Source organism: Rana temporaria, chromosome 4 (genome assembly GCF_905171775.1).
Source record: "Rana temporaria chromosome 4, aRanTem1.1, whole genome shotgun sequence".
Classification (NCBI taxonomy): domain Eukaryota; kingdom Metazoa; phylum Chordata; class Amphibia; order Anura; family Ranidae; genus Rana; species Rana temporaria.
In genome coordinates this window covers 13,790,231-13,815,455 of record NC_053492.1, presented here as the reverse complement: position 1 = coordinate 13,815,455, position 25,225 = coordinate 13,790,231, and the positions used below count along the sequence as shown (strand labels likewise).

The 25,225-nt window shown below is 50.0% G+C and overlaps 1 protein-coding gene and 1 long non-coding RNA gene across 3 annotated transcripts in view; one reads left to right on the top strand and one right to left on the bottom strand.

The window, feature by feature from the left end:
• ABHD1 (abhydrolase domain containing 1) overlaps positions 1-25,225 on the bottom strand; it is a 63,206-nt gene that overhangs the window by 14,436 nt on the left and 23,545 nt on the right. For both annotated transcript variants that reach the window (XM_040347975.1, XM_040347974.1), the window contains 5 exons: positions 24,712-24,757; positions 24,525-24,637; positions 22,448-22,621; positions 22,290-22,338; positions 14,971-15,136 (listed from right to left, as the gene is read on the bottom strand). In XM_040347975.1, coding sequence (XP_040203909.1) covers positions 14,971-15,136; positions 22,290-22,338; positions 22,448-22,621; positions 24,525-24,637; positions 24,712-24,757 — 548 coding nt within the window. The remainder of the gene's footprint in view (positions 1-14,970; positions 15,137-22,289; positions 22,339-22,447; positions 22,622-24,524; positions 24,638-24,711; positions 24,758-25,225) is intronic.
• LOC120935947 lies at positions 10-1,309 on the top strand. Its single transcript, XR_005748566.1, has 2 exons — positions 10-290; positions 346-1,309. It is a non-coding gene; the product is annotated as an uncharacterized LOC120935947 (long non-coding RNA).

The following is a 25,225-nucleotide window of genomic DNA, read 5'->3' as shown; positions in this document are numbered from 1 at the left end:
TCTGTGAATGTCAAAGATTTACAATGCCTCATGGGACGTGCAGTTCCACAACAGCTGGAGGGCCGTCATTTGGAGATCCCTGGTCTAAACCAACTAGAAGGGGGCTACCAATGTATCCAGGAGGAGTAGTGTCTGTCCCATCTAGATCTTGCCAGAAGACTACTACTTAATCTGAGAGGAGTAGAGTCTGTCCCATCTGGATCTCACCAAGGGGCTTCTAATGGATCCAGGAGAGGTAGTGTCTGTCCCATCTTGATCTCACCAAGGGGCTTCTAATGGATCCAGGAGGGGTAGGTTCTGTCCCACCTAGATCTCCCTGGGGTGCTTCTAATGGATCCAGGAGAGGTAGTGTCTGTCCCATCTAGATCTCACCAAGGGGCTTCTAATGGATCCAGGAGAGGTAGTGTCTGTCCCATCTAGATCTCACCAAGGGGCTTCTAATGGATCCAGGAGAGGTAGTGTCTGTCCCATCTTGATCTCACCAAGGGGCTTCTAATGGATCCAGGAGGGGTAGGTTCTGTCCCACCTAGATCTCCCTGGGGTGCTTCTAATGGATCCAGGAGAGGTAGTGTCTGTCCCATCTAGAGCTCACTGGGGTGCTTCTAATGGATCCAGGAGGGGTAGGTTCTGTCCCACCTAGATCTCCCTGGGGTGCTTCTAATGGATCCAGGAGGGGTAGTGTCTGTCCCATCTAGATCTCACTGGGGTGCTTCTAATGGATCCAGGAGGGGTAGTGTCTGTCCCATCTAGATCTCACTGGGGTGCTTCTAATGGATCCAGGAGGGGTAGTGTCTGTCCCATCTAGATCTCCCTGGGGTGCTTCTAATGGATCCAGGAGGGGTAGTGTCTGTCCCATCTAGATCTCACTGGGGTGCTTCTAATGGATCCAGGAGGGGTAGTGTCTGTCCCATCTAGATCTCACTGGCGTGCTTCTAATGGATCCAGGAGGGGTAGTGTCTGTCCCCTCCAGCTCTTCCAAGGGGCTTTAAATTGTTTCTGGAAGGGTAAGGTCTGTCCTTTTTAGAGTTCCCTGAGAGTCTTCTAATAGATCTCCACTGAAGGATCTCTACATGGATGGAACACCTAGATCCCTATGGGAGGAGCTACCCATGCAGCCTACAGTCACATAGATCAATCATTGGACCACGTGACCTTAATCTATATTTGTCGCTGCTTGTGTAGCGCCCCCTATAGCGTTGTTCCATCTCTTGGTATTGAATATCCAGCCTGGTTAATCAAACTCTCCCTTGTAGCTCCGCCCTTATAGTGAGTCACAATTGTCAACCAATAATAAATCATTCATAAAGCACGAGGTATTGTTGTGATTGGATGGCTAAAAAACCTGAATACAAAGCTACGGTGTACATCAATGTTCAGGGGTCCTAGGGGGTCAGGTGACCTGCCCCAGCGGAAGCGTACTGCCACAGGAAGGGTTGTCGCAGTCGCCCTGCTCTGGAGTGGTACTGGCCGGTCCCACCCTACTGCAGCTTACTCACATTCCTCCGAGAACTGCTGCCCAGAGACCCCCCCCCCCTACTGTGGGGTATATAAAAAGAAAATCACTTGGGGGGGGGGGGGTTCGGACACTCTGGCATCCACTAAACATTAGTTTTGGGTGGAGTGGCACTTAAAAGGGAGCTGCCATTGGTGACCAGTTTTTGAAGGGTCTGGTTCTGTAATGCTCATCCTACAATCACTACTCTGTTACTGACCCAGAACTAAATGATGGACATCGGGTGTCATGGCATTTCACTGGCTGCATGCTTGTTCCATGTCAGTGAAGGGTCAGAATGCCAGTGCCCATATTTTTACACGGACGGGTTCTCGTTAAAGCCAAGGCTGGTGGATTAAAACAGCTGAAGGATGAGCATGATGCAGGCCAGTCCAGTTACAATGGCCCAGATTCTCAAAGGGCTTACGACGGCGCAACGCAATGTGCGCCGTCGTAAGTCCTAATCTGGGCCGACGTATCTATGCGCCTGATTCTTAGAATCAGTTACGCATAGATAACCATTAGATCCGACAGGCGTAAGGCTCTTACGCTGTCGGATCTTAAATGCAATTTTTTTTTTTGCCGCTAGGTGTCGCCGACGTCGTTTTCCCCGTTGAGTATGCAAAATACGCGAATTCCCGAATGTACGCGCGGTCGACACAGTGAAGTTACGACGTTTACGTTAGATTTGCGACGCGTAAAGTTGCCCCTGCTATATGAGGCGCAGCCAATGTTAAGTATGGCCGTCGTTCCCGCGTCGAAATTTGAAAATTGAGGTTGTTTGCGTAAGTCGTTCGTGAATGGGTCTGGACGCCATTTACGTTCACGTCGAAACCAATGACGTCCTTGCGACGTCATTTAGCGCAATGCACGTCAAAAATTTTTAGGGACGGCGCATGCGCAGTACGTTCGGCGCGGGAACGCGCCTAATTTAAATGCTCTACGCCCCCTACCCGGCTCATTTATATTAGGCGGGCTTGCGCCAGAGGATTTACGCTACGCCGTCTCAACTTTACAGGCAAGTTCTTTGTGAATAAAGCACTTGCCTGTAAAACTTGCGGCGGCGTAACGTAAATGACATACGTTACGCCGCCGCAGTTTTACGCCCATCTACAAGAATCTGGGCCATTGAATCCAGAGGATCAGCATGACAGCCAGGCATTTTAAGAAGCAGGTCAGCAATGGCAGCCTCCATGTTCTTGACAAGACAGGTTTCCACTTAAGCCCCAGACCATTTGGTTGGCCAAAGACCAGGCCACTTTTTGCGATTCGGCACTGTGTCGCTTTAACTGACAATTGCGCGGTCGTGCGACGTGGCTCCCAAACAAAATTGGCGTCCTTTTTTTCCCACAAATAGAGATTTCTTTTGGTGGTATTTGATGCGGTTTTTATTTTTTTGCGCTATAAACAAAATTAGAGCGACAATTTTGAAAAAAAAGCAATATTTTTTACTTTTTGCTATAATAAATATCCCCAAAAAATATATAAGAAAAAAATATTTTTTCCTCAGTTTAGGCCGATACGTATTCTTCTACATAATAAGCGTTTATTAATTGGTTTGTGCAAAAGTTATAGCGGCTACAAAATAGAGGATAGTTTTATGGCATTTTTATTAATATTTTTTTTTACTAGTAATGACGGCGATCTGCGATTTTTATCATGACTGCGACATTATGGCGGACACATCGTACACTTTTGGTGCTATTTTGGGACCATTCACATTTATACAGCGTTCAGTGCTATAAAAATGCACTGGTTACTAGATAAATGTAACTGGCAGTGAAGGGGTTAACCAGTAGGGGGCTAGGAAGGGGTTAAGTGTGTCCTAGGGAGTGATTCTAACTAGGGTTGTCCCGATACCAGTATCGGTATCGGGACCAATACCGAGTATTTGCGGGAGTACTTGTACTCGCGCAAATACCCCCGATACCTAAATAGAATACTTTCCCCCCCTGCCGCTGCATCGCGCTGCCGCATCGCACCGAAGCATTTGAAAGCCGCCGCATGGGTTAAACGGCGTGCGGGAACATCACAGCTTTCATTTGAATAGCTGTAGTGTTCCCGCGCGTATAGACACTCCCCCTTGCTCGGGATTGGATGGGTGATCGTGATCTGTCCAATCCAGAGCAAGGGGGAGTGTCTATACGCGCGGGCAAAACAGCTATTCAAATGAATGCTGTGATTTTCTCCATGCGGCGGCATCGGCTTTCGGCGGCAAAGGTATGGGGGAAATGGCTGGAGGGACATGGCTGCATATGTGAGGGACATGGCTAGAGGGACATGGCTGCATATGTGAGGGACATGGCTAGAGGGACAAGGCTGCATATGTGAGGGACATGGCTAGAGGGACATGGCTGCATATGTAAGGGACATGGCTGCATATGTGAGGGACATGGCTAGAGGGACATTGCTGCATATGTGAGGGACATTGCTGCATATGTGAGGGACATGGCTAGAGGGACATGGCTGCATATGTGAGGGACATTGCTGCATATGTGAGGGACATGGCTGCATATGTGAGGGACATGGCTAGAGGGACATTGCTGCATATGTGAGGGACATGGCTAGAGGGACATGGCTGCATATGTGAGGGACATGGCTAGAGGGACATTGCTGCATATGTGAGGGACATGGCTGCATATGTGAGGGACATGGCTAGAGGGACATTGCTGCATATGTGAGGGACATGGCTAGAGGGACATTGCTGCATATGTGAGGGACATGGCTAGAGGGACATGGCTGCATATGTGAGGGACATGACTAGAGGGACATGGCTGCATATGTGAGGGACATGGCTAGAGGGACATGGCTGCATATGTGAGGGACATGGCTAGAGGGACATGGCTGCATATGTGAGGGACATGGCTAGAGGGACATGGCTGCATATGTGAGGGACATGGCTAGAGGGACATTGCTGCATATGTGAGGGACATGGCTAGAGGGACATGGCTGCATATGTGAGGGACATGGCTAGAGGGACATGGCTGCATATGTGAGGGACATGGCTAGAGGGACATGGCTGCATATGTGAGGGACATGGCTAGAGGGACATGGCTGCATATGTGAGGGACATGGCTAGAGGGACATTGCTGCATATGTGAGGGACATGGCTAGAGGGACATGGCTGCATATGTGAGGGACATGGCTAGAGGGACATGGCTGCATATGTGAGGGACATGGCTAGAGGGACATGGCTGCATATGTGAGGGACATGGCTAGAGGGACATGGCTGCATATGTGAGGGACATGGCTAGAGGGACATGGCTGCATATGTGAGGGACATGGCTAGAGGGACATGGCTGCATATGTGAGGGACATGGCTACATATGTGAGGGACATTGCTGCATATGTGAGGGACATGGCTAGAGGGACATGGCTGCATATGTGAGGGACATGGCTAGAGGGACATGGCTGCATATGTGAGGGACATGGCTAGAGGGACATTGCTGCATATGTGAGGGACATGGCTAGAGGGACATGGCTGCATATGTGAGGGACATGGCTAGAGGGACATGGCTGCATATGTGAGGGACATTGCTGCATATGTGAGGGACATGGCTAGAGGGACATGGCTGCATATGTGAGGGACATGGCTAGAGGGACATGGCTGCATATGTGAGGGACATGGCTAGAGGGACATTGCTGCATATGTGAGGGACATGGCTAGAGGGACATGGCTGCATATGTGAGGGACATGACTAGAGGGACATGGCTGCATATGTGAGGGACATGGCTAGAGGGACATGGCTGCATATGTGAGGGACATGGCTAGAGGGACATGGCTGCATATGTGAGGGACATGGCTGCATATGTGGGGGACATGGCTGCATATGGGGGGGACATGGCTGCATTTGGGGACACATTTAAAAAAAGTATCGGTATTCGGTATCGGCGACTACTTGAAAAAAAGTATCGGTACTTGTACTGGGTCCTAAAAAAGTGGTATCGGGACAACCCTAATTCTAACTGTTAGGGGGAGTGGCTTCGCTGCTCCCGGTGAGAGGGAGCAGACGATCAGTGGCATGTCACTAGGCAGAACGGGGAGATGTGTTTACACTGGCATCTCCCCGTTCTTCAGCTCCATGACACGATCGCGGGCACCCGGCGGACATTGAGTCCGAGGGTCCTGCAGGCACGGTCACAGAGCTCGTGGCAGGCGCACCGCCGGCCTAGCGTGTGCGCATGGTGGCAAATTCAAAGTGACGTAAATATACGTCGATATGCCTGTCGGTGCCATTCTGCCGACGTATATCCACGTGAGCCGATCCTTAAGTGGTTAAAGGGCAGATTTTGACAGGATGGGAATGCAAGAGAGCAATTTGGAGAAAGGAAAAGTGCTGTCACTGTATAACAGGAAGTGCCTGAACAAGGCAGGATTACCAGTTAGTTGTTATCACTTTGGCCAGACTTGACCTCCACTGAGCATGCTCCCAGTGTTACATCATAAGTATTGTGCAATATATCAGTGCCCAAATGGCTGCAATGCAAGATACACTATATTGTCAAAAGCAGGGCTCAAAATTTCAAGTCCTGAGCTACTAGCCAGGCCTCAGGGGTTACTCGCCACCAATTGCCCCGCCCCTGATTCCGCCCCTAAACACGCCTTCATAAACTATCTTGTGAAATGATACTTAAGTGTCTTATGCAGAATTAAGTTATAAACATAAATACTAACCACTTTGTCCCCCAGTGCAGCCCGTGTCCCCCAGTGCAGCCCGTGTTCCCCAGTGCAGCCTGTGTCTGCCAGTGTCCCCCGGTGCAGCACGTGTCCCCCAGTGCAGCCCGTGTCCCCCAGTGCAGCCCGTGTCCCCAATGCAGCCTACTTGTGCAGGGGAGGAGAGCCGCCGCCTGGTTGATTAGTGCGCCAGGGGACATAACAGCGCGCCGTCATATACAGCCCCTCCCCCTTGTTCGGGGAACTTTGATAGACAGATCACCCGTCCAATCCTGGGACAGGTGATCTGTCTATTAAAGTTCCCCGGACGAGGGGGAGGGGCTGTATATGAAAGCTGTTATTTCCCCCGGCACTCTAATCAACCAGGCGGCGGCTCTCCTCCCCTCCGATCGCTGGGAGAACGGCTCCCATACAAACCAGGCTGCCGGCGGTGCTCGCCCCCCCACTCCCAGGCAGCCCTCAAAATCCACTCGCAAAATGCGAGCAGGCGAGTGGATTTTTTGAGGGCTGGTCAAACGTATTGGGACGCCTGCCTTTACACGCACATGAACTTTAATGGCATCCCAGTCTCAGTCTGTAGGGTTCAATATTGAGTTGGCCCGCCCTTTGCAGCTATAACAGCTTCACCTCTTCTAGGAAGGCTGTCCACAAGGTTTAGGAGTGTCTATGGGAATGTTTGACCGTTCTTCCTAAACCTTGTGGATAGTCTTCCCAGAAGACTGAAGCTGTTATAGCTGCAAAGGGCGGGCCAACTCAATATTGAACCCTACAGACTAATGCCGCGTACACACGATCGGAAAATCCAACAAGAAAACTGGGCATTTTTTCCCCGACGGAATGTTGGTTTAACCACTTCCATACCAGGCACTTACGCACCTTCAATTTTCAGCTTTCAGCACTGTCGCACTTTGAATGGCAATTGCGCGGTCATACAACACTGTACCCAAACAAAATTGGCGTCCTTTTCCCCCACAAGTAGAGCTTTCTTTTGGTGGTATTTGATCACCTCTGCGTTTTTTTTTTTTGCGCAACAACTAAAAAAAGACTGAAAATTTTGAAAAAATATTACGTTTTTATTTTTTTCTGTTAATTTTTTTGTAAATAAGTAAGTTTTCTCTTTCAATTACGGGCACTGATATGGCGGCACTGATGGGCACTGATGAGATGGCACTGATGGACATCGATGAGGTAGTACTGACGGGCACAGATGAGGTGGCACTGATTGGCGGCGCTGGTATGCGGCACTGGTGGGCACTCATAGGCGGCACTGATGGGCACACATAGGCGGCACTGATGGGCACACATAGGCGGCACTGATGGGCACTCATGGGCGGCACTGATGGGCACTCATGGGCGGCACTGATGGGCACTCATGGGCGGCACTGGGCACTCATAGGCGGCACAGATGGGCACTCATGGGCAGCACTTATGGGTGGCACTGATGGATACTTATGGGTGGCACAGATGGGCACTGATAGGTGGGCACTGGGCATGGATGGGCACTGTGGGGTGGCACTGATGGACACTGTGGGGTGGCACTGATGGACACTGTGGGGTGGCACTGATGGACACTGTGGGGCGGCACTGATGGACACTGTGGGGCAGCACTGATTTACCCATGTTGCCAGTCAGTGCCCATTTGTGGGCACTGATTGGCATATTTTTTAATGCTTTTTTTTTCTCTTACCACCTTCCAGGACGGCACCCGAGAGATGATGGCTCCTCCTGCAGGAAACACAATCACATGACAGTTTAAAAGGCCCCGCCCTTCCCCTTGCTCCTCAGTATTGATTGTGTTTCTCCAACACAGCGACACGTTTGTTTTGTTTATGGAAACCTAGAGACCGGGGAGGGTCGAAGGTACCCCTGTGAGACAGGTTTAAGGGAGGCCGGGGAGGGCTGAACTTACCTGTAGACTTCGGTCCAAACTCACAGGTCGCCCTATGGAAGCACCAGTGCTCTGAGCTGCGGGGAGGTGAGCCATCACTGCGTGCTATCGAATCCACCACCATTCGAATCGCCGTTTTTCCCGGGTCTCCAGACGTAAAAACGCCGCGCTCCATGCCTCATTCTGAGACAGGAACTGCATCACAGGAAGTGGGCGGTTCCGGACGGCGTAACCCGGAAGTTCCCAGTGGAGCGAGGAGACAGCGTGGGTGGTGGACGGGTCGGCTTGCGGTGACCAGTACAGGAGTACCGACAGCCAGGACCGAGTCACCCTCCTCATGGAAGAGGACGGAAAGACCGACACGACCGCTGGCAGATCCAGGTCGGGGGGCGGTAAGTACCAATCCCCCTGGAAAGGGAGGGGGGAAGTGGTGAGAGTTCCCAAACTTTTAGGGAACGACCGGAGCAGGATCTGGTCCCTTCTCGTCTACTTCCTCCCCTCCCCAGTACAGCCAGCAGTCTTGGGGGAAAAAAGACAATTTAAATGTATATTTCATGTCTTTCAGAAACCCCCAGCGGACCCCAGGAGGCCTCAGCTCAGTCTCCCTCCGCTACAGGGCATAGTTCCTCTAAAAAATGTGGGAATTGTAGAGAGAAGCTCCCCAAGTCCTACACAAAACCTTTCTGCTACAAATGTATTAATATACTGGCGGGAAAGGAGGCTGCTGCCATGATGAAGAGTTTTCTCTCATCCATGCAAACAGAAATGTTAGCAACAGTAAAAGCCTTTCGGGAGGCAGCCGGGCAGTCGGCACAGACTGAAACAGAGGAACTTACCCCTAAGGAAGGCACTTCCTCCCAGGAGACCCCCTTTTCTAAGGGCCCAAGTGTTTTCTTTACACCTTCACAAAATCCCCCTTTGGGGGAAGCAGATGGTGAAGAGAGTGAGGTAGCCAGTCTACCTAGGTCTAGGCACAGCTCAGGGGAGGTAGATGGAGACTCCATTAGTCAGTCTCAGGAGGACACACGTCCAAGAAAACACCTCTTTGCTGTAGAAGATCTAGAGAGTCTCCTCCAGGCTATCTACGCCACAGAGGAAATTCCTGAGACCCCTAAACCTACCTCAGCACAGGATAAAGTTTATAGGGGCCTGAGTGACGCTCAATCTAAAGTATTCCCCCTGCACAAATCCCTCAAGGAGTTAGTCCTTCAGGAGTGGAGAGACCCTGAAAGGAGAATAATCAAACAAAAAACCTGGAAAAGAAGGTTCCCCTTCTCCCAGGAAGATGAGGAAGTCTTTTTTAAGCTTCCTAGACTTGATGCGGCTTTGTCGCAAGTCACTAAATTGTCTGATCTCTCCTTTGAGGATACAGGTAACATCAAGGATGTGATGGACCGTAGAGCAGAGTCTCTCCTTAGGAAAGCCTGGGAGGCCAATGCGGCAGCACTAAGCCCAGCCTTAGCAGCAGCATGTGTAGCTAGGAATACAGATGTTTGGGTAGAGACACTCACCGACCACCTCGCCCAGAATGCGGAGGCGGAGGAGGTAGTTGAGTCACTTACAGTGGTAAGGAAGGCGATTGCTTACCTAGCAGATGCAGCTACGGAATCTGCAAGGGCAGCAGCCAAGACAGCAGCCCTCATTAACTCTACTAGGAGGGCAGTTTGGATCAAGGCCTGGGAAGGAGATGCTACATCCAAGGGAAAACTCTGTGGCATCCCCTTTCAAGGTTCCCTGTTGTTTGGAAAAGACCTGGATGATGTCCTGGCTAGGTCATCAGAAAAAGGTAAAAAATTCCCAGTTAAACCCAAAAAAGAAGGTTTCAAGAAAACTTTTCGAGGCCCCCAGGGGCAGGGTAGACAAAAAGCCAAAAAGGAACCTTTTAGGCGTTGGAACTTTGGCAAAGGGAACAGGAAGAACAACCTCCTTTTCCCTCCTCCAAAACCCAGCGACAAACCGTCCAAGTGACGACGTAGTCAGAGTGGGGGGTCGACTATCTCAATTCCTTCCCCTATGGGAAAAAATTTCGAACAGTCGTTACATCTGCCAAATAATTCAAAAAGGCTATCGCCTAGAATTTCTGGCTACACCCCCCACCATGATCACCATTACTCACCTTCCCAGGGATACCCTGAAAAGGTCTGCCCCCTTGGAGGGCATACAGGACTTAGCCAAACAACTAGTGGTAGTACCAGTACCAAAAGCACAGCAGTACCAGGGATTTTATTCCCATATTTTCGTAGTACGGAAACCCTCCGGGAAATACCGTCTAATAGTAAACTTGAGAAACCTGAACAAGTTTCTGGAATACAAAAAGTTTACTATGGAAAGTATTTATTCGGTAAGAAAGAACCTCATGAAAGAGGCCTTCTTGGTGACCCTAGATCTCAAAGATGCCTATCTCCACGTGCCAATCCACGTGGATCACCAGGTATATCTGAGGTTTGCGGTCGTGGTGGAAGGAGAAACCTTCCACTGGCAGTTCAGAGCACTACCATTCGGGCTAACCTCCAGCCCAAGGATTTTTACAAAAGTCCTAGCAGAAGCGGTGGCATACCTGCACCTTCAGGGCATATCCCTTATACCTTATTTAGACGACTTGCTGATTTCAGGAAAATCAGCCGCCCAAGTCACGCTGGATGTCAACAAAGCAATGGCACTCCTAGAGAGCCTAGGGTGGATAATCAACATAGAAAAATCCTCCCTCAACCCAGAACAGGTCAAGACCTTCCTGGGATACGTAGTGGACACCAGGCAGCAGAGACTCTTCTTACCAGAAGAAAAAGTTTTAAAACTAGCCTCAGCAGTCGGGAACCTTATCAAAAACCCCAAACTCTCCAGACGGAATGTTCTGAGAGTTCTAGGCCTGATGTCAGCAAGCATCCCAGCGGTGGTCTGGGCTCAGCTTCATGCAAGGGCATTACACTTCTTCTTCCTGTCCTCATGGGACAAAAGGAAAGAGTCCTTAGATCAGGATATACTACTCACCCCCCAGGTTCTGTCCTCCCTGGAGTGGTGGACATCCCCCCAAAACCTGAGGGGGGGGCGACCGTGGGCTCAATGGAACCCAGTGAAGGTTACCACGGATGCCAGTTCCTGGGGGTGGGGCGCCCACCTGGAGGGGAAAAAAGCGCAGGGGCAATGGGACAGCTCACTAGCTCGCAGGTCATCCAATTACAGAGAACTCAGAGCAGTGGGGGAAGCCTTAATAGCCTTCCAGGAAGACATCAGAGGCAGAGAAGTCCAAGTAAGCTCAGACAACTCTACAGTAGTAGCGTACCTAGGTCACCAGGGAGGGACCAGGTCCAGTCCCCTACTAGAACTTTCCAGGGAAATCCTAACCTGGGCAGAAAAAAGAGTACTCTCTATCTCAGCCATATACATAAAGGGGACGAGCAATATAGAAGCAGACTTCCTCAGCCGTCACAAGTTGAGGGAGGAGGAATGGGAACTGAACCCAGAGGTGTTTCAACACCTAGTCCAGTATTTCGGGGAACCGGAAATAGACTTGTTTGCCAACAGACTAAACAGGAAGGTAGAAAGGTATTTCTCGATTTCCTGGGAACTACAGTCGGAAGGTCTGGATGCGCTATCCCAGACCTGGCGCTTCGGGCTGGCCTATGCCTTCCCGCCGGTAGCGCTCATTCCGCGAGTTCTTCAGAAACTCAGCAGGTCTCCAGGCCAGATTCTTCTGATAGCACCATGGTGGCCAAAAAGAACTTGGTTCGCAAACCTAAGAGCCATGGCAATGGTGGAGCCTCTGAAGCTCCCGTACAGGGCAGATCTCCTCAGGCAGGGCCCAGTACTCCATCCAAAGCCGGAATTCTTCCAGCTAGCAGCCTGGTTAGTGAGCGCCAGATTCTAGAACGCAAAGGCTGCTCAGAGAGGGTCATAGATACCCTTCTCATGAGCAGAAAACCAGTAACTCAAAAGATTTACCAAAAGGTATGGAAGACCTTCTGTTCCTGGCGTAAGGAAAGACAGGTAGCTTCAACTTCTATCCCGGTTATCCTGGACTTCCTCCAGGATGGGGTAGATTTAGGATTAAAAGTTAGTACCCTTCGGGTCCAAATAACGGCTCTTTCAGTCTATCTGGATAAAAGATTGGCGAAAGAGGACCTTATAAAACGTTTTTTGTTAGCTAGAGAAAGAATTTCTCCAGTCCAGAAATATAATTGTCCACCTTGGGACTTAACTAGGGTGTTAGAGGCGTTATCTATACACCCATTCGAACCTCTGAAAGAGGTTCCCCTTAAGTTTCTAACCTTAAAGTTGACTTTTTTGTTAGCCATTACTTCGGCCAGGAGGGTAGGGGATTTGCAGGCGCTATCCATGAAAGAACCCTTCCTGAGGGTACAGCCAGATAGGATCACCCTCAGAGCAGACCCCCTGTACCTGCCGAAGGTGGCATCCCTATTTCATAGGACGCAAGACATAATATTGCCGTCCTTTTGTTCTGAACCAAAGAACGAAAAAGAAAAGAAATTTCATTTGTTAGACGTGAGAAGGTGTCTTCTCATTTATCTAGAGAGAACTAAAAGTTTTAGAAGATCTAACCACCTACTAGTTCTACACGCTGGGCCCAGGAAGGGACTGCAGGCATCAAAAGCCTCAGTCTCAAGATGGATTAGAGAAGCAATATCCAAAGCCTATGTATGTACTGGAGCAACAGCTCCCAAAAAGATCAAGGCTCACTCTACCAGAGCCATAGCAACTTCCTGGGCTGAGAAAGCAGGGGCCTCCTGGGAACAAATCCGCAGTGCGGCCACCTGGTCCAGCCATCATACATTCCTGAAGCACTACCGTGTGGAAATGTTGTCACAGCAAGACTTAGCCTTTGGTCGAAAGGTGCTACAAGCTGTGGTCCCACCCTGAAGGTAGGCCTGTGTTTATTACTCAATTATCCTCTCGGGTGCCGTCCTGGAAGGTGGTAAGAGAAAACCAACGTTAGACCTACCGGTAACGGTATTTCTATGAACCTTCCAGGACGGCAGGCCTACTTCCCACCCTATGTGGAGGGAAAAAAGGTAAGTACCTATAAGGACTACGTCCCTTGTGAACCAGTTCAGGATTACTCTATTGCATACTGAGGAGCAAGGGGAAGGGCGGGGCCTTTTAAACTGTCATGTGATTGTGTTTCCTGCAGGAGGAGCCATCATCTCTCGGGTGCCGTCCTGGAAGGTTCATAGAAATACCGTTACCGGTAGGTCTAACGTTGGTTTTTTTTCCCAGACTTTTTTTTTTGCCCCCTTTTTTTTTTGTTTGCCCTTCCCTGGTGGTCCAGGGTGGGCTTCCCTGGTGGTCCAGTGTGGCGATCCGAGAGGGGGCTGCGCTGATAAACAATCAGCGCGAACCCCCCCTGTCAGGAGAGCCGCCGATCGGCATGTCAGATGCGAGTGAGGAAGAGCCATCAACGGCTCTTCCTGTTTACATCGTGATCAGCCGTGATTGGACACGGCTGATCACGTGGTAAAGAGCCTCCGCCGGAGGCTCTTTACCGAGATCGGAGATGCAGGGTGTCAGACTGACACCCCGCATTACCGATCGCCGCGCGCGCGCGCGCGGCATGAAATCCTGCAGGACGTCCAGTCAGGATTTCAAAACCACTTCCCAGACGTAAATCGGCTATAGGCCGGGCGGGAAGTGGTTAAACTTGTGTTGCATACACACGGTCACACAAAATTCCGACCGTCAAGAACACGGTGACGTACAACACTACAACGAGCCGAGAAAAATGAAGTTCAATGATTCTGAGCATGCGTCGAATTGTGTTGAAAAGAACTTTTCTTGACGGAAAAATTGAGAACCAGCTTTTGAGAAATTGAGAAAATTTTGACAGAAAAAGTCCGATGGAGCCTACACACGGTCGGAATTTCCGAACAAAAGCTCACATCGAACTTTTCTTGACAGAATTTCCGATCGTGTGTACGCGGCATTAGACTGGAATGCCGTTAAAGTTCATGTGCATGTAAAGGCAGGCGTCCCAATACTTTGGACAATATAGTGTATTTCAGAAAGGGGATATAAAGACCAGTTCTTGCTGTACATACACCATACACTGGATGACCGACAATGGTAAAATGGGGCATTATTATCTACATAGACCAGTCGCACTCATAGGGCCAGATCCACAGTGAGAGTACGCCGGCGTATCTACTGATACGCCGGCGTACTTTCAAATTTCCCGCGTCGTATCTTTAGTTTGAATTCTCAAACCAAGATACGACGGCATCTGGGTTTGATCCGACAGGCGTACAGCTTCGTACGCCTTCGGATCGTAGATGCAATACTTCGGCGTCCGCTGAGTGGAGTTTGCGTCGTTTTCCGCGTCGGGTATGCAAATTAGCTTTTTCCGACGATCCACGAACGTACGCACGGCCGTCGCATTCTCTTACGTCGTCTCTAGTCCGCTTTTTCCGGCGTATAGTTAAAGCTGGTATTTTGCGGCATATAGATAGACTTGCCATGTTAAGTATGGGCATCGTTCCCGCGTCGAAATTTGAATTTTTTTTTTGCGTAAGTCGTCCGTGAATCGGGATGGACGTAGGTCACGTCTAAGTTTAAAAAATTACGTCGTTGCGAGGTCATTTTGCGCAATGCACGGCGGGAAATTTCAAAACGAGCATGCGCAGTTCATTCGGCGCGGGGACGCGCTTCATTTAAATGAAACACGCCCCCTAATTGCAGATTTGAATTCCGCCGCCAGAAATACACTACGCCGCCGTAACTTACCAGCGCAAAATCTTTGAGGATTTGAAAGAACGCCAGGTAAGGTACGGCGGCGTAGCGTATCTCTGATACGCTGCGCGGGTGCAGATCTATGTGGATCTACCCCTGAATGTTCTGTAGGACCCAACTTTTTGTCTGTAAGAGGCAGCATAGCCCTCCGAGGTCCCGGGGAGGATGGGGACTTACCTTGCAGGGGTGAGAAAGGGTCATCCTCAGCATTCACACACAATACGGGCGTCCTCACTTTCCCCAGCTTTTTGCAGGGACTGGCCTGATGATAATAGTCATCACATGACTGGTAACCAAAGACAACGGAGGTGTATCGCTCATCAAATTCCCGAATAGAGCGAGACTGCAATTAGAAAATAACCAAAGATGAAGAATGCGAGGCAGAGGAGGAGAGCTCCAGTTGGGTTCTCATGAGAAACATGTTCGTGGGCTCTGATAATATCTCGGGGTCCACAGGACGCTGGCTGCACCCTGACATCTGTGACCAGAACTTCATCATCGTTCCATCATACAGAATGAGCCTTACCTAGACAATGCCACCCCAGTGTCCTCTTCTGCCCATAACCAACTTCTCTAGAGCTTCCTCTCCTCCCAGGAACTCCCCTCCCCAAAAGACTTCTCCTAAAAGGTCCACAAACTCCTCCCTTCTTTAGAATTTTTAGAGCTTTCTCTCCTGATATACTGGGCACCCAGCCAATGCGACCGCAGTATCCTTTTCTACCCATAACCAACTTCTCTAGAGCTTCCTCTCCTCCCAGGAACTTCCCCCTAATGACATCTCGAAAGTTTCCTCTCCTACTAGGAATTCCTTCTACCATAATGCTTCTCTAGAGTTTCCTCTCCTCCCTCCATCAGGAACCCCTACCTCTGTCAGACTTCTCTAGAGCTTTCCCTCCTCCCAGGAACCCCTACCTCTGTCAGACTTATCTAGAGCGTTCCCTCCTCCCAGGAACCCCTACCTCTGTCAGACTTCTCTAGAGCTTCCTCTCCTCCCAGGAGCCTCTACCTCTGTCAGACTTCTCTAGAGCTTTCCTCCTCCCAGGAACCCCTACCTCTGTCAGACTTCTCTAGAGCGTTCCCTCCTCCCAGGAACCCCTACCTCTGTCAGACTTCTCTAGAGCTTCCTCTCCTCCCAGGAACTTCTACCTCTGTCAGACTTCTCTAGAGCTTTCCTCTCCTCCCAGGAACCCCTACCTCTGTCAGACTTCTCTAGAGCTTTCCTCCTCCCAGGAACCCCTACCTCTGTCAGACTTCTCTAGAGCTTTCCTCTCCTCCCAGGAACCCCTACCTCTGTCAGACTTCTCTAGAGCTTTCCCTCCTCCCAGGAACCCCTACCTCTGTCAGACTTCACTAGAGCTTTCCTCTCCTCCCAGGAGCCCCTACCTCTGTCAGACTTCTCTAGAGCTTTCCTCTCCTCCCAGGAACCCCTACCTCTGTCAGACTTCTCTAGAGCGTTTCCTCCTCCCAGGAACCCCTACCTCCATCAGGCCTCTGTAGAGCTTTCCCTCCTCCCAAGTAACCCCTACCTCTGTCAGACTTCTCTAGAGCGTTCCTCTCCTCCCAGGAACCCCTACCTCTGTCAGACTTCTCTAGAGCTTTCCCTCCTCCCAGGAACCCCTACCTCTGCCAGGCTTCTCTAGCGCTTTCCTCTCCTCCCAGGAACCCTTACCTCTGTCAGACTTCTCTAGAGCTTTCCTCTCTTCCCAGGAACCCCTACCTCTGTCGGACTTCTCTAGAGCTTTCCTCTCTTCCCAGGAACCCCTACCTCTGTCGGACTTCTCTAGAGCTTTCCTCTTCTCCCAGGAACTTCTACCTCTGTCAGACTTCTCTAGAGCTTTCCTCTTCTCCCAGGAACTTCTACCTCTGTCAGACTTCTCTAGAGCTTTCCCTCCTCCCAGGAACCCCTACATCTGTCCTACATAATGTCCTCCTAGGAACTCCTTCTTTCAGATTCCTTAACCACTTAACGCCCGCCGCACGACTATTTAGGTCCGCAAAATGGCACGGACAGGCAGATGGGCGTATATATACGTCCTTGCCTTTCCGCGGGTCGGGGGTCTGATCGGGACCCCCCCGCTGCATGCGGCTTACCTCGGGGAGCGATCCGGCACGACGGCGCGGCTATTCGTTTATAACCGCTCCGTCGCGATCGCTCCCTGGAGCTGAAGAACGGGGAGAGCCGTATGTAAACACGGCTTCCCCGTGCTTCACTGTGGCGGCGCACCGATCGTGTCATCCCTTTTATAGGGGAGACACAATCGATGACATCAGACCTACAGCCACACCCCCCTACTGTTGTAAACACACACTAGGTGAAGCCTAACATGTTCAGCGCACCCTGTGGTTAACTCCCAAACTGCAACTGTCATTTTCACAATAAACAATGCAATTTAAATGCATTTATTGCTGTGAAAATGACAATGGTCCCAAAAATGTGTCAAAATTGTCCGAAGTGTCCGCCATAATGTCGCAGTCACGAAAAAAATCGCTGATCGCCGCCATTAGTAGTAAAAAATAAATAATTAATAAAAATGCAATAAAAATATCCCCTATTTTGTAAACGCTATACATTTTGCGCAAACCAATCGATAAAAGCTTATTGCGATTTTTTTTACCAAAAATAGGTAGAAGAATACGTATCGGCCTAAACGGAGGGAAAAAAAAATGTTATATATGTTTTTGGGGGATATTTATTATAGCAAAAAGTAAAAAATATTGCATTTTTTTCAAAATTGTCGCTCTATTTTTGTTTATAGCACAAAAAATAAAAACCGCAGAGGCAGAGGAGGAGAGCTCCAGTTGGGTTCTCATGAGAAACATGTTCGTGGGCTCTGATAATATCTTGGGGTCCACAGGACGCTGGCTGCACCCTGACATCTGTGACCAGAACTTTAGAATAGTTCATCATCATCGTTCCACCATACAGAATGAGCCTTACCTAGACAATGCCACCCCAGTGTCCTCTTCTGCCCATAACCAACTTCTCTAGATCTTCCTCTCCTCCCAGGAACTCCCCTCCCCAAAAGACTTCTCCTAAAAGGCCCACAAACTCCTCCCTTCATCAGAATTTTTTAGAGCTTTCTCTCCTGATATACTGGGCACCCAGCCAATGCAACCGCAGTATCCTTTTGTACCCATAACCGACTTCTCTAGAGCTTCCCCTTCTCCCAGGAACTTTCCCCCTAAAGACATCTCGAAAGTTTCCTCTCCTACTAGGAATTCCTTCCACCATAATGCTTCTCTAGAGCTTCCTATCCTCCCTCCATCAGGCCTCTGTAGAGCTCTCCCTCCTCCCAGGAACCCCTACCTCTGTCGGACTTCTCTAGAGCTTTCCTCTCCTCCCAGGAACCCCTACCTCTGTCAGACTTCTCTAGAGCTTTCCTCCTCCCAGGAACCCCTACCTCTGTCAGACTTCTCTAGAGCTTTCCTCTCCTCCCAGGAACCCCTACCTCTGTCAGACTTCTCTAGAGCTTTCCTCTCCTCCCAGGAACCCCTACCTCTGCCAGACTTCTCTAGCGCTTTCCTGTCCTCCCAGGAACCCCTACTTCTGCCAGACTTCTCTAGCGCTTTCCTCTCCTCCCAGGAACCCCTACCTCTTTCAGACTTCTCTAGAGCTTTCACTCCTCCCAGGAACCCCTACCTCTGTCAGACTTCTCTAGAGCTTTCCCACCTCCCAGGAACCCCTACCTGTCAGACTTCTCTAGAGCTTTCCCTCCTCCCAGGAACCCCTACCTCTGTCAGACTTCTCTACAGCTTTCCTCTCCTCCCAGGAACCCCTACCTCTGTCAGACTTCTCTAGAGCTTTCCTCTTCTCCCAGGAACCCCTATCTCTGTCAGACTTCTCTAGAGCTTTCCTCTCCTCCCAGGAACCCCTACCTCTGTCAGACTTCTCTAGAGCTTTCCTCTCCCAGGAACCCCTACCTCTGTCAGACTTCTCTAGCGCTTTCCTGTCCTCCCAGGAACCCCTACCTCTGTCAGACTTCTCTAGAGCTTTCCCTCCTCCCAGGAACCCCTACCTCTGCCAGGCTTCTCTAGCGCTTTCCTCTCCTCCCAGGAACCCCTACCTCTGTCAGACTTCTCTAGAGCTTTCCTCTCCTCCCAGGAGCCCCTACCTCTGTCAGACTTCTCTAGAGCTTTCCTCTCCTCCCAGGAACCCCTACCTCTGTCAGACTTCTCTAGAGCGTTCCCTCCTCCCAGGAACCCCTACCTCTGTCAGACTTCTCTAGAGCTTTCCTCTCCTCCCAGGAACCCCTACCACTGTCAGACTTCTCTAGAGCTTTCCTCTCCTCCCAGGAACCCCTACCACTGTCAGACTTCTCTAGTGCTTTCCTCTCCTCCCAGGAACCCCTACCTCTGTCAAACTTCTCTAGCGCTTTCCCTCCTCCCAGGAACCCCTACCTCTGTCAGACTTCTCTAGAGCTTTCCTCTCCTCCCAGGAACCCCTACCTCTGTCAGACTTCTCTAGCGCTTTCCTCTCCTCCCAGGAACCCCTACCTCTGTCAGACTTCTCCCAGCTTTCCTCTTCTCCCAGGAACCCCTACCTCTGTCAGACTTCTCTAGAGCTTTCCTGTCCTCCCAGGAACCCCTACCTCTGTCAGACTTCTCTAGAGCTTTCCCTCCTCCCAGGAACCCCTACCTCTGCCAGGCTTCTCTAGCGCTTTCCTCTCCTCCCAGGAACCCCTACCTCTGCCAGACTTCTCTAGAGCGTTCCCTCCTCCCAGGAACCCCTACCTCTGTCAGACTTCTCTAGAGCTTTCCTCTCCTCCCAGGAACCCCTACCTCTGTCAGACTTCTCTAGCACGTTCCCTCCTCCCAGGAACCCCTACCTCTGCCAGACTTCTCTAGAGCGTTCCCTCCTCCCAGGAACCCCTACCTCTGTCAGACTTCTCTAGAGCTTTCCCTCCTCCCAGGAACCCCTACCTCTGTCAGACTTCTCTAGCGCTTTACTCTCCTCCCAGGAACCCCTACCTCTGTCAGACTTCTCTAGTGCTTCCCTCTCCTACCAGGAACCCCTACCCCTGTCAGATTTCTCTAGAGCTTTCCCTCCTCCCAGGAACCCCTACCTCTGTCAGACTTCTCTAGAACTTTCCTCTCCTGCCTCTGTCAGACTTCTCTAGAACTTTCCCACCTCCCAGGAACCTCTACCTCTGTCAGACTTCTCTAGAGCTTTTCCTCCTCCCAGGAGCCCCTACCTCTGTCAGACTTCTCTAGAGCTTTCCTCTTCTCCCAGGAACTTTTCCCTCCATTAAACTTCGCTAGAGCTTCCTTTCCTACCAGGAATCCCTCCACCAGATTTTACTAAAGCTTCCTCTCTTCCAGGAAGCTTCTTCCTTCACCAGGCCTCTGCCAAGAAATTCTTCTTCCATCCAACTTCTCTAGTTCCTTAATCAGGCTTCTCTTGAGCTCACTCTCCTCCCTCCATCAGACTTCTCTAAAGCTTGTCCAGGAACTCTTCTCTCCATTAGACTTTGTTTCCTCTCCTACCAGGAATTCCTCCCTCCATCGGATTTGCCTAAAGCTTCCTCTCTTCCTGGGAACTCCTGCCTTTATTAGGCTTCTGTAGAGCTTTCTCTCCTACTAGGAACGCCTCTCTCCATCAGGCCTCTCTGGAGCTTTCTTTCCTCCTAAGAACTCACGGAAACCCTTAACTCAACAGACTTCTCTAGAGCTTCCTCTCCTAGGAACACTTCCCGCCATTTGTCTTCACTAGAGCTTCCTCTCCTCCCCAGGAACTCTTCCCTCCATTAGACTTCTTTAGAGTCATCCTCTTCTGGGGTCCCTCGGCGGCGCTGTCAGCTCCTCTTTGCATCATATAACCCCCTAGGAGAAGCGCTCTCCCGGGGTTACCTTGCGGGCGCGCTCTCAAGTCCAGCATTTGCATCCATAGACGCAGAATGTAGGACTCGGCCCCGCATCATTGGATTTGATTGACAGCAGCGGGATCCAATGGCTGTGCTTCTATCAATCTATCCAATCAAGACCCGAGAATCCCGGACAGAGAGGAAGAGCGTGTCTCCTCCGTGGGAATTACAGGGCTCAGGTGAGTAAAACAGGGGGGCTGGTCACTGTCAGAAGTTTTTTCACCTCAATGCATAGGATGCATTAAGGTGAAATAACACAAGGGTTTCCAACCCCTTTAATGTCCTCCTAGGAACTCCTTCTTTCAGATTCCTTAACCACTTAACGCCCGCCGCACGACTATTTAGGTCCGCAAAATGGCACGGACAGGCAGATGGGCGTATATATACGTCCTTGCCTTTCCGCGGGTCGTGGGTCCGATCGGGACCCCCTCCCCCGCGGGCGGCTTACCTCGGGGAGCGATCCGGGACGACGGCGCGGCTATTCGTTTATAGCCGCTCAGTCACGATCGCTCCCCGGAGCTGAAGAACGGGGAGAGCCGTATGTAAACACGGCTTCCCCGTGCTTCACTGTGGTGGCTGCATCGATCGAGTGATCCCTTTTATAGGGGAGACACAATCGATGACATCAGACCTACAGAAGAACAGCCACACCCCCCTACTGTTGTAAACACACACTAGGTGAAGCCTAACACGTTCAGCGCCCCCTGTGGTTAACTCCCAAACTGCAACTGTCATTTTCACAATAAACAATGCAATTTAAATGCATTTTTTGCTGTGAAAATGACAATGGTCCCAAAAATGTGTCAAAATTGTCCGAAGTGTCCGCCATAATGTCGCAGTCACGAAAAAAATCGCTGATCGCTGCCATTAGTAGTGAAAAAAAAATAATTAATAAAAATGCAATAAAAATATCCCCTATTTTGTAAACGCTATAAATTTTGCGCAAACCAATCGATAAACGCTTATTGCCTTTTTTTTGCCAAAAATAGGTAGAAGAATACGTATCGGCCTAAACTGAGGAAAAAAAAAAATTATATATGTTTTTGGGGGATATTTATTATAGCAAAAAGTAAAAAAATATTGCATTTTTTTCAAAATTGTCGCTCTATTTTTGTTTATAGCGCAAAAAAATAAAAACCGCAGAGGTGATCAAATACCACCAAAAGAAAGCTCTATTTGTGGGGAAAAAAGGACGCCAATTATGTTTGGGAGCCACGTCGCACGACTGCGCAATTGTCTGTTAAAGCGACGCAGTGCCGAATCTCAAAACCTGGCCTGGGCATTTAGCTGCCTAAAGGTCCGGGGATTAAGTGGTTAAAGGGCTAGTAAAGGTTTGTATAGGATGCATTAAGGTGGAAAAACGGGAAGCTTTACAACTCCTTTAATAATGATCCCCTCCCCCCTCACAAGAGAAGTCTCCACCTCAGTCTAGCTGGATCGGCTTCTCTAAGCCTGCCTGTCCCGTATTTATGAGTATCTGCCTAGTGACCTCTTTTCCTCCCTCTAAGCAATTCTAGATGGGGCACCGTTTTTCTAGAAAGTTCCCTTAACCTCCTTTACCTCTTTTATCTATGAGTACATTTTGGACCCAGGGGTCCGGAACATTCCGAACCCTTCCTGGGACTCTGATCTCACCTGTAATATATGTTCCACATCCAGAACCTTTCCGATGATGTCCCGGTACCTGTGATGAAAGAAAACGAGCCATGGACATAGAAAGAGATATTGCAGCGCAATGTGCAAACAAAAGATCAACCATGGACCAACTAATGTGGTTGGTGACCATCACTTACTTAAGTATGGCATTCCGCAGGCCGGAGGCCAGGTTTCGGTTGAACAGGAGGTAATTTAGTGGCCTTTCCAGCGAGGAGGTAGAAACAAACACGTCCCAGGGGGTGGAGAACACCAGCGCAGCCTGGAGCTGAGACCTGGAGCCGGTAGAGGCCAAATAATTCAGGAGAACCATCCTAGAGGGGGGAAAAAATAGCTGAAATATGGAACCTCCAACCTCAAAGTTCTGCCATCGGGGTTAAGGGACACATGATGCTTCCTATACCCCTCGGGTTACTGTTGGACTCTTATCTCCTTCTACAAGGACATACATGGACCATAGGGTGAGTACATGGATTGAAAACTGTCTACAGGGGTGAGTACAGAGGGTGGTGATAAATGGGGAGTACTCGGAATGGTAAGGGTGGGTAGTGGGGGGTCCCTAAGAGTTCTATGCTGGGACCAATCCTATTTAATTTGTTCATAAATGACCTGGAGGATGGGGTAAACAGTTCAATCTCTGTATTTGTGGACAATACTAAGCTAAGCAGGGCAATAACTTCTCCGCAGGATGTGGAAACCTTGCAAGAAGATCTGAACAAATTAATGGGATGGGACCTATACCGAGTATTTGCGGGAGTACTTGTACTAAATAGAATACTTGATCCACCCCCCCGGCCGCCGCCGCCGCAACGAATGCCGCCGTCGACCCCGTTGCATACCGCAACAACGTCGCCGCCACCGCCGCATGGGTTAAACAGCGTGGGAGGAATATCACAGCCGCTGCGCCGCGTATAGACACTCCCCCTTGCTCGGGATCTGTCCAATCCCGAGCAAGGGGGAGTGTCTATACGCGGCGCAGCGGGAATACTACAGCTATTCAAATGAAAGCTGTGATGTTCCCCGCACGCTGTTTAACCCATGCGGCGGCGGCATCAAGGTATGGGGGGACATGGCTGGATATAGGGGGGGACATGGCTGGATATAGGGGGGACATGGCTGGATATAGGGGGGACATGGCTGGATATAGGGGGGACATGGCTGGATATAGGGGGGACATGGCTGGGTATAGGGGGGACATGGCTGCATATAGGGGGGACATGGCTGCATATAGGGGGGACATGGCTGCATATGTGGGGGGACATTGCTGCATATGTGGGGGGACATTGCTGCATATGTGGGGGGACATTGCTGCATATATGGGGGGACATGGCTGCATTTGTGGGGGGATACATGGCTGCAATATGTGGGGGGACATGGCTGCATTTGGGGACACATTTAAAAAAAAGTATCGGTATTCGGTATCGGCGAGTACTTGAAAAAAAGTATCGGTACTAGTACTCGGTCCTAAAAAAGTGGTATCGGGACAACCCTACCAGAGATAAAACGATAATTCTCCCGCTCTACAAGACTCTGGTCCGGCCGCACCTGGAGTATACTGTCCAGTTCTGGGCACCAGTCCTCAGGAAGGATGTGCTGGAAATGAAGCGAGTACAAAGAAGGGCAACAAAGCTAATAAAGGGTCTGGAGGATATTAGTTATGATCAAAGGTTTGCGAGCTCTGAACTTATTCTCTCTGGAGAAGAGACGCTTGGGAGGGGATATGACTTCAAATACCGAACTGGTGACTCCACAATAGGGATAAAACCTTTTTGCGGAAGGGAGTTTAATAAAACACGTGGCCACTCATTAAAATTAGAAGAAAAGAGATTTAACCTTAAACTACGTAGAGGGTTCTTTACTGTAAGAGCGGCAAGGATGTGGAATTCCCTTCCACAGGCGGTGGTCTCAGCGTGAGGGCATCTATGGTTTCAAGAAACTATTAGATAAGTACCTGAATGACCACAACATACAGGGATATACAAGGTAATGCTGACATATAATCACACACATAGGTTGGACTTGATGGACCTGAGTCTTTTATCAACCTCACCTACTATCTAACTAGGTAACAACAATATTGTGGCTTAAAGCCTAAATTTGGCCAACGCTTTTCTCTAGCTTCACATGGAGTGGGCCTCCGTCATTCAATTCTTCCAGAGTTTAAAGAAGAACTCAAACCACCAAATACTTGTGTACATAATGGTCTGCTGGACTCACCCGCCCAGCGAGACCCCCACTGCCAGCAGAGGGGCCCCGGGGTTGCGACTCCGGACATGTTCCACCACCCTGCTCAGGTCTTCAGTGTTAGCGGCACAGAACGTCCGATGAGTCTGCAAAGAGAAGAAGACTTATAACAACTGCCGTCCCCGGATCTCCACTGCCGCCATCAACGTCTAGCACTCACCAGGAGCTCCTCTCCTCCAAAACCACGATTATTGAACACCACGCACCTGCCAAGAGAGAAGGACTTTTCATAAAGCCAGCTAACGCATGGAGAACTCCTGCGCCCACCTTGGCCCGCTGATTGCTGGTGCAGTTGACGAGTTTAGGTGCCACGCATTTCGGCTTATAAATTTGCTGCAACTTATCAAACCCAAAACTGTATCTAAAGCCGAAGTATCTTCCTTTTTTTTGCCAGGGGTTGCTAATATAGTTAATATTGTTGACTAGTTCATTGTTTTCTTATGTATGAGTTTGGCTCCCCCTAGTGCCTGCTGGACTCTGTCAGTAGTTTTCTTTCCTCCTTGAGAGTGAACAGAGCAATGCATTATGGGACATGTAGTCTGGATGAGGAAGTTGTTGGCCGGATCAGCTCTGGACCACAGAACACACAATGCAAAGCGCGCAGAACAGCCTGCTGGGAGGAGAGATAAAAGGACAGGCGCGGCCTGTTTTCAATCTCTCTGGACGCCATTCTG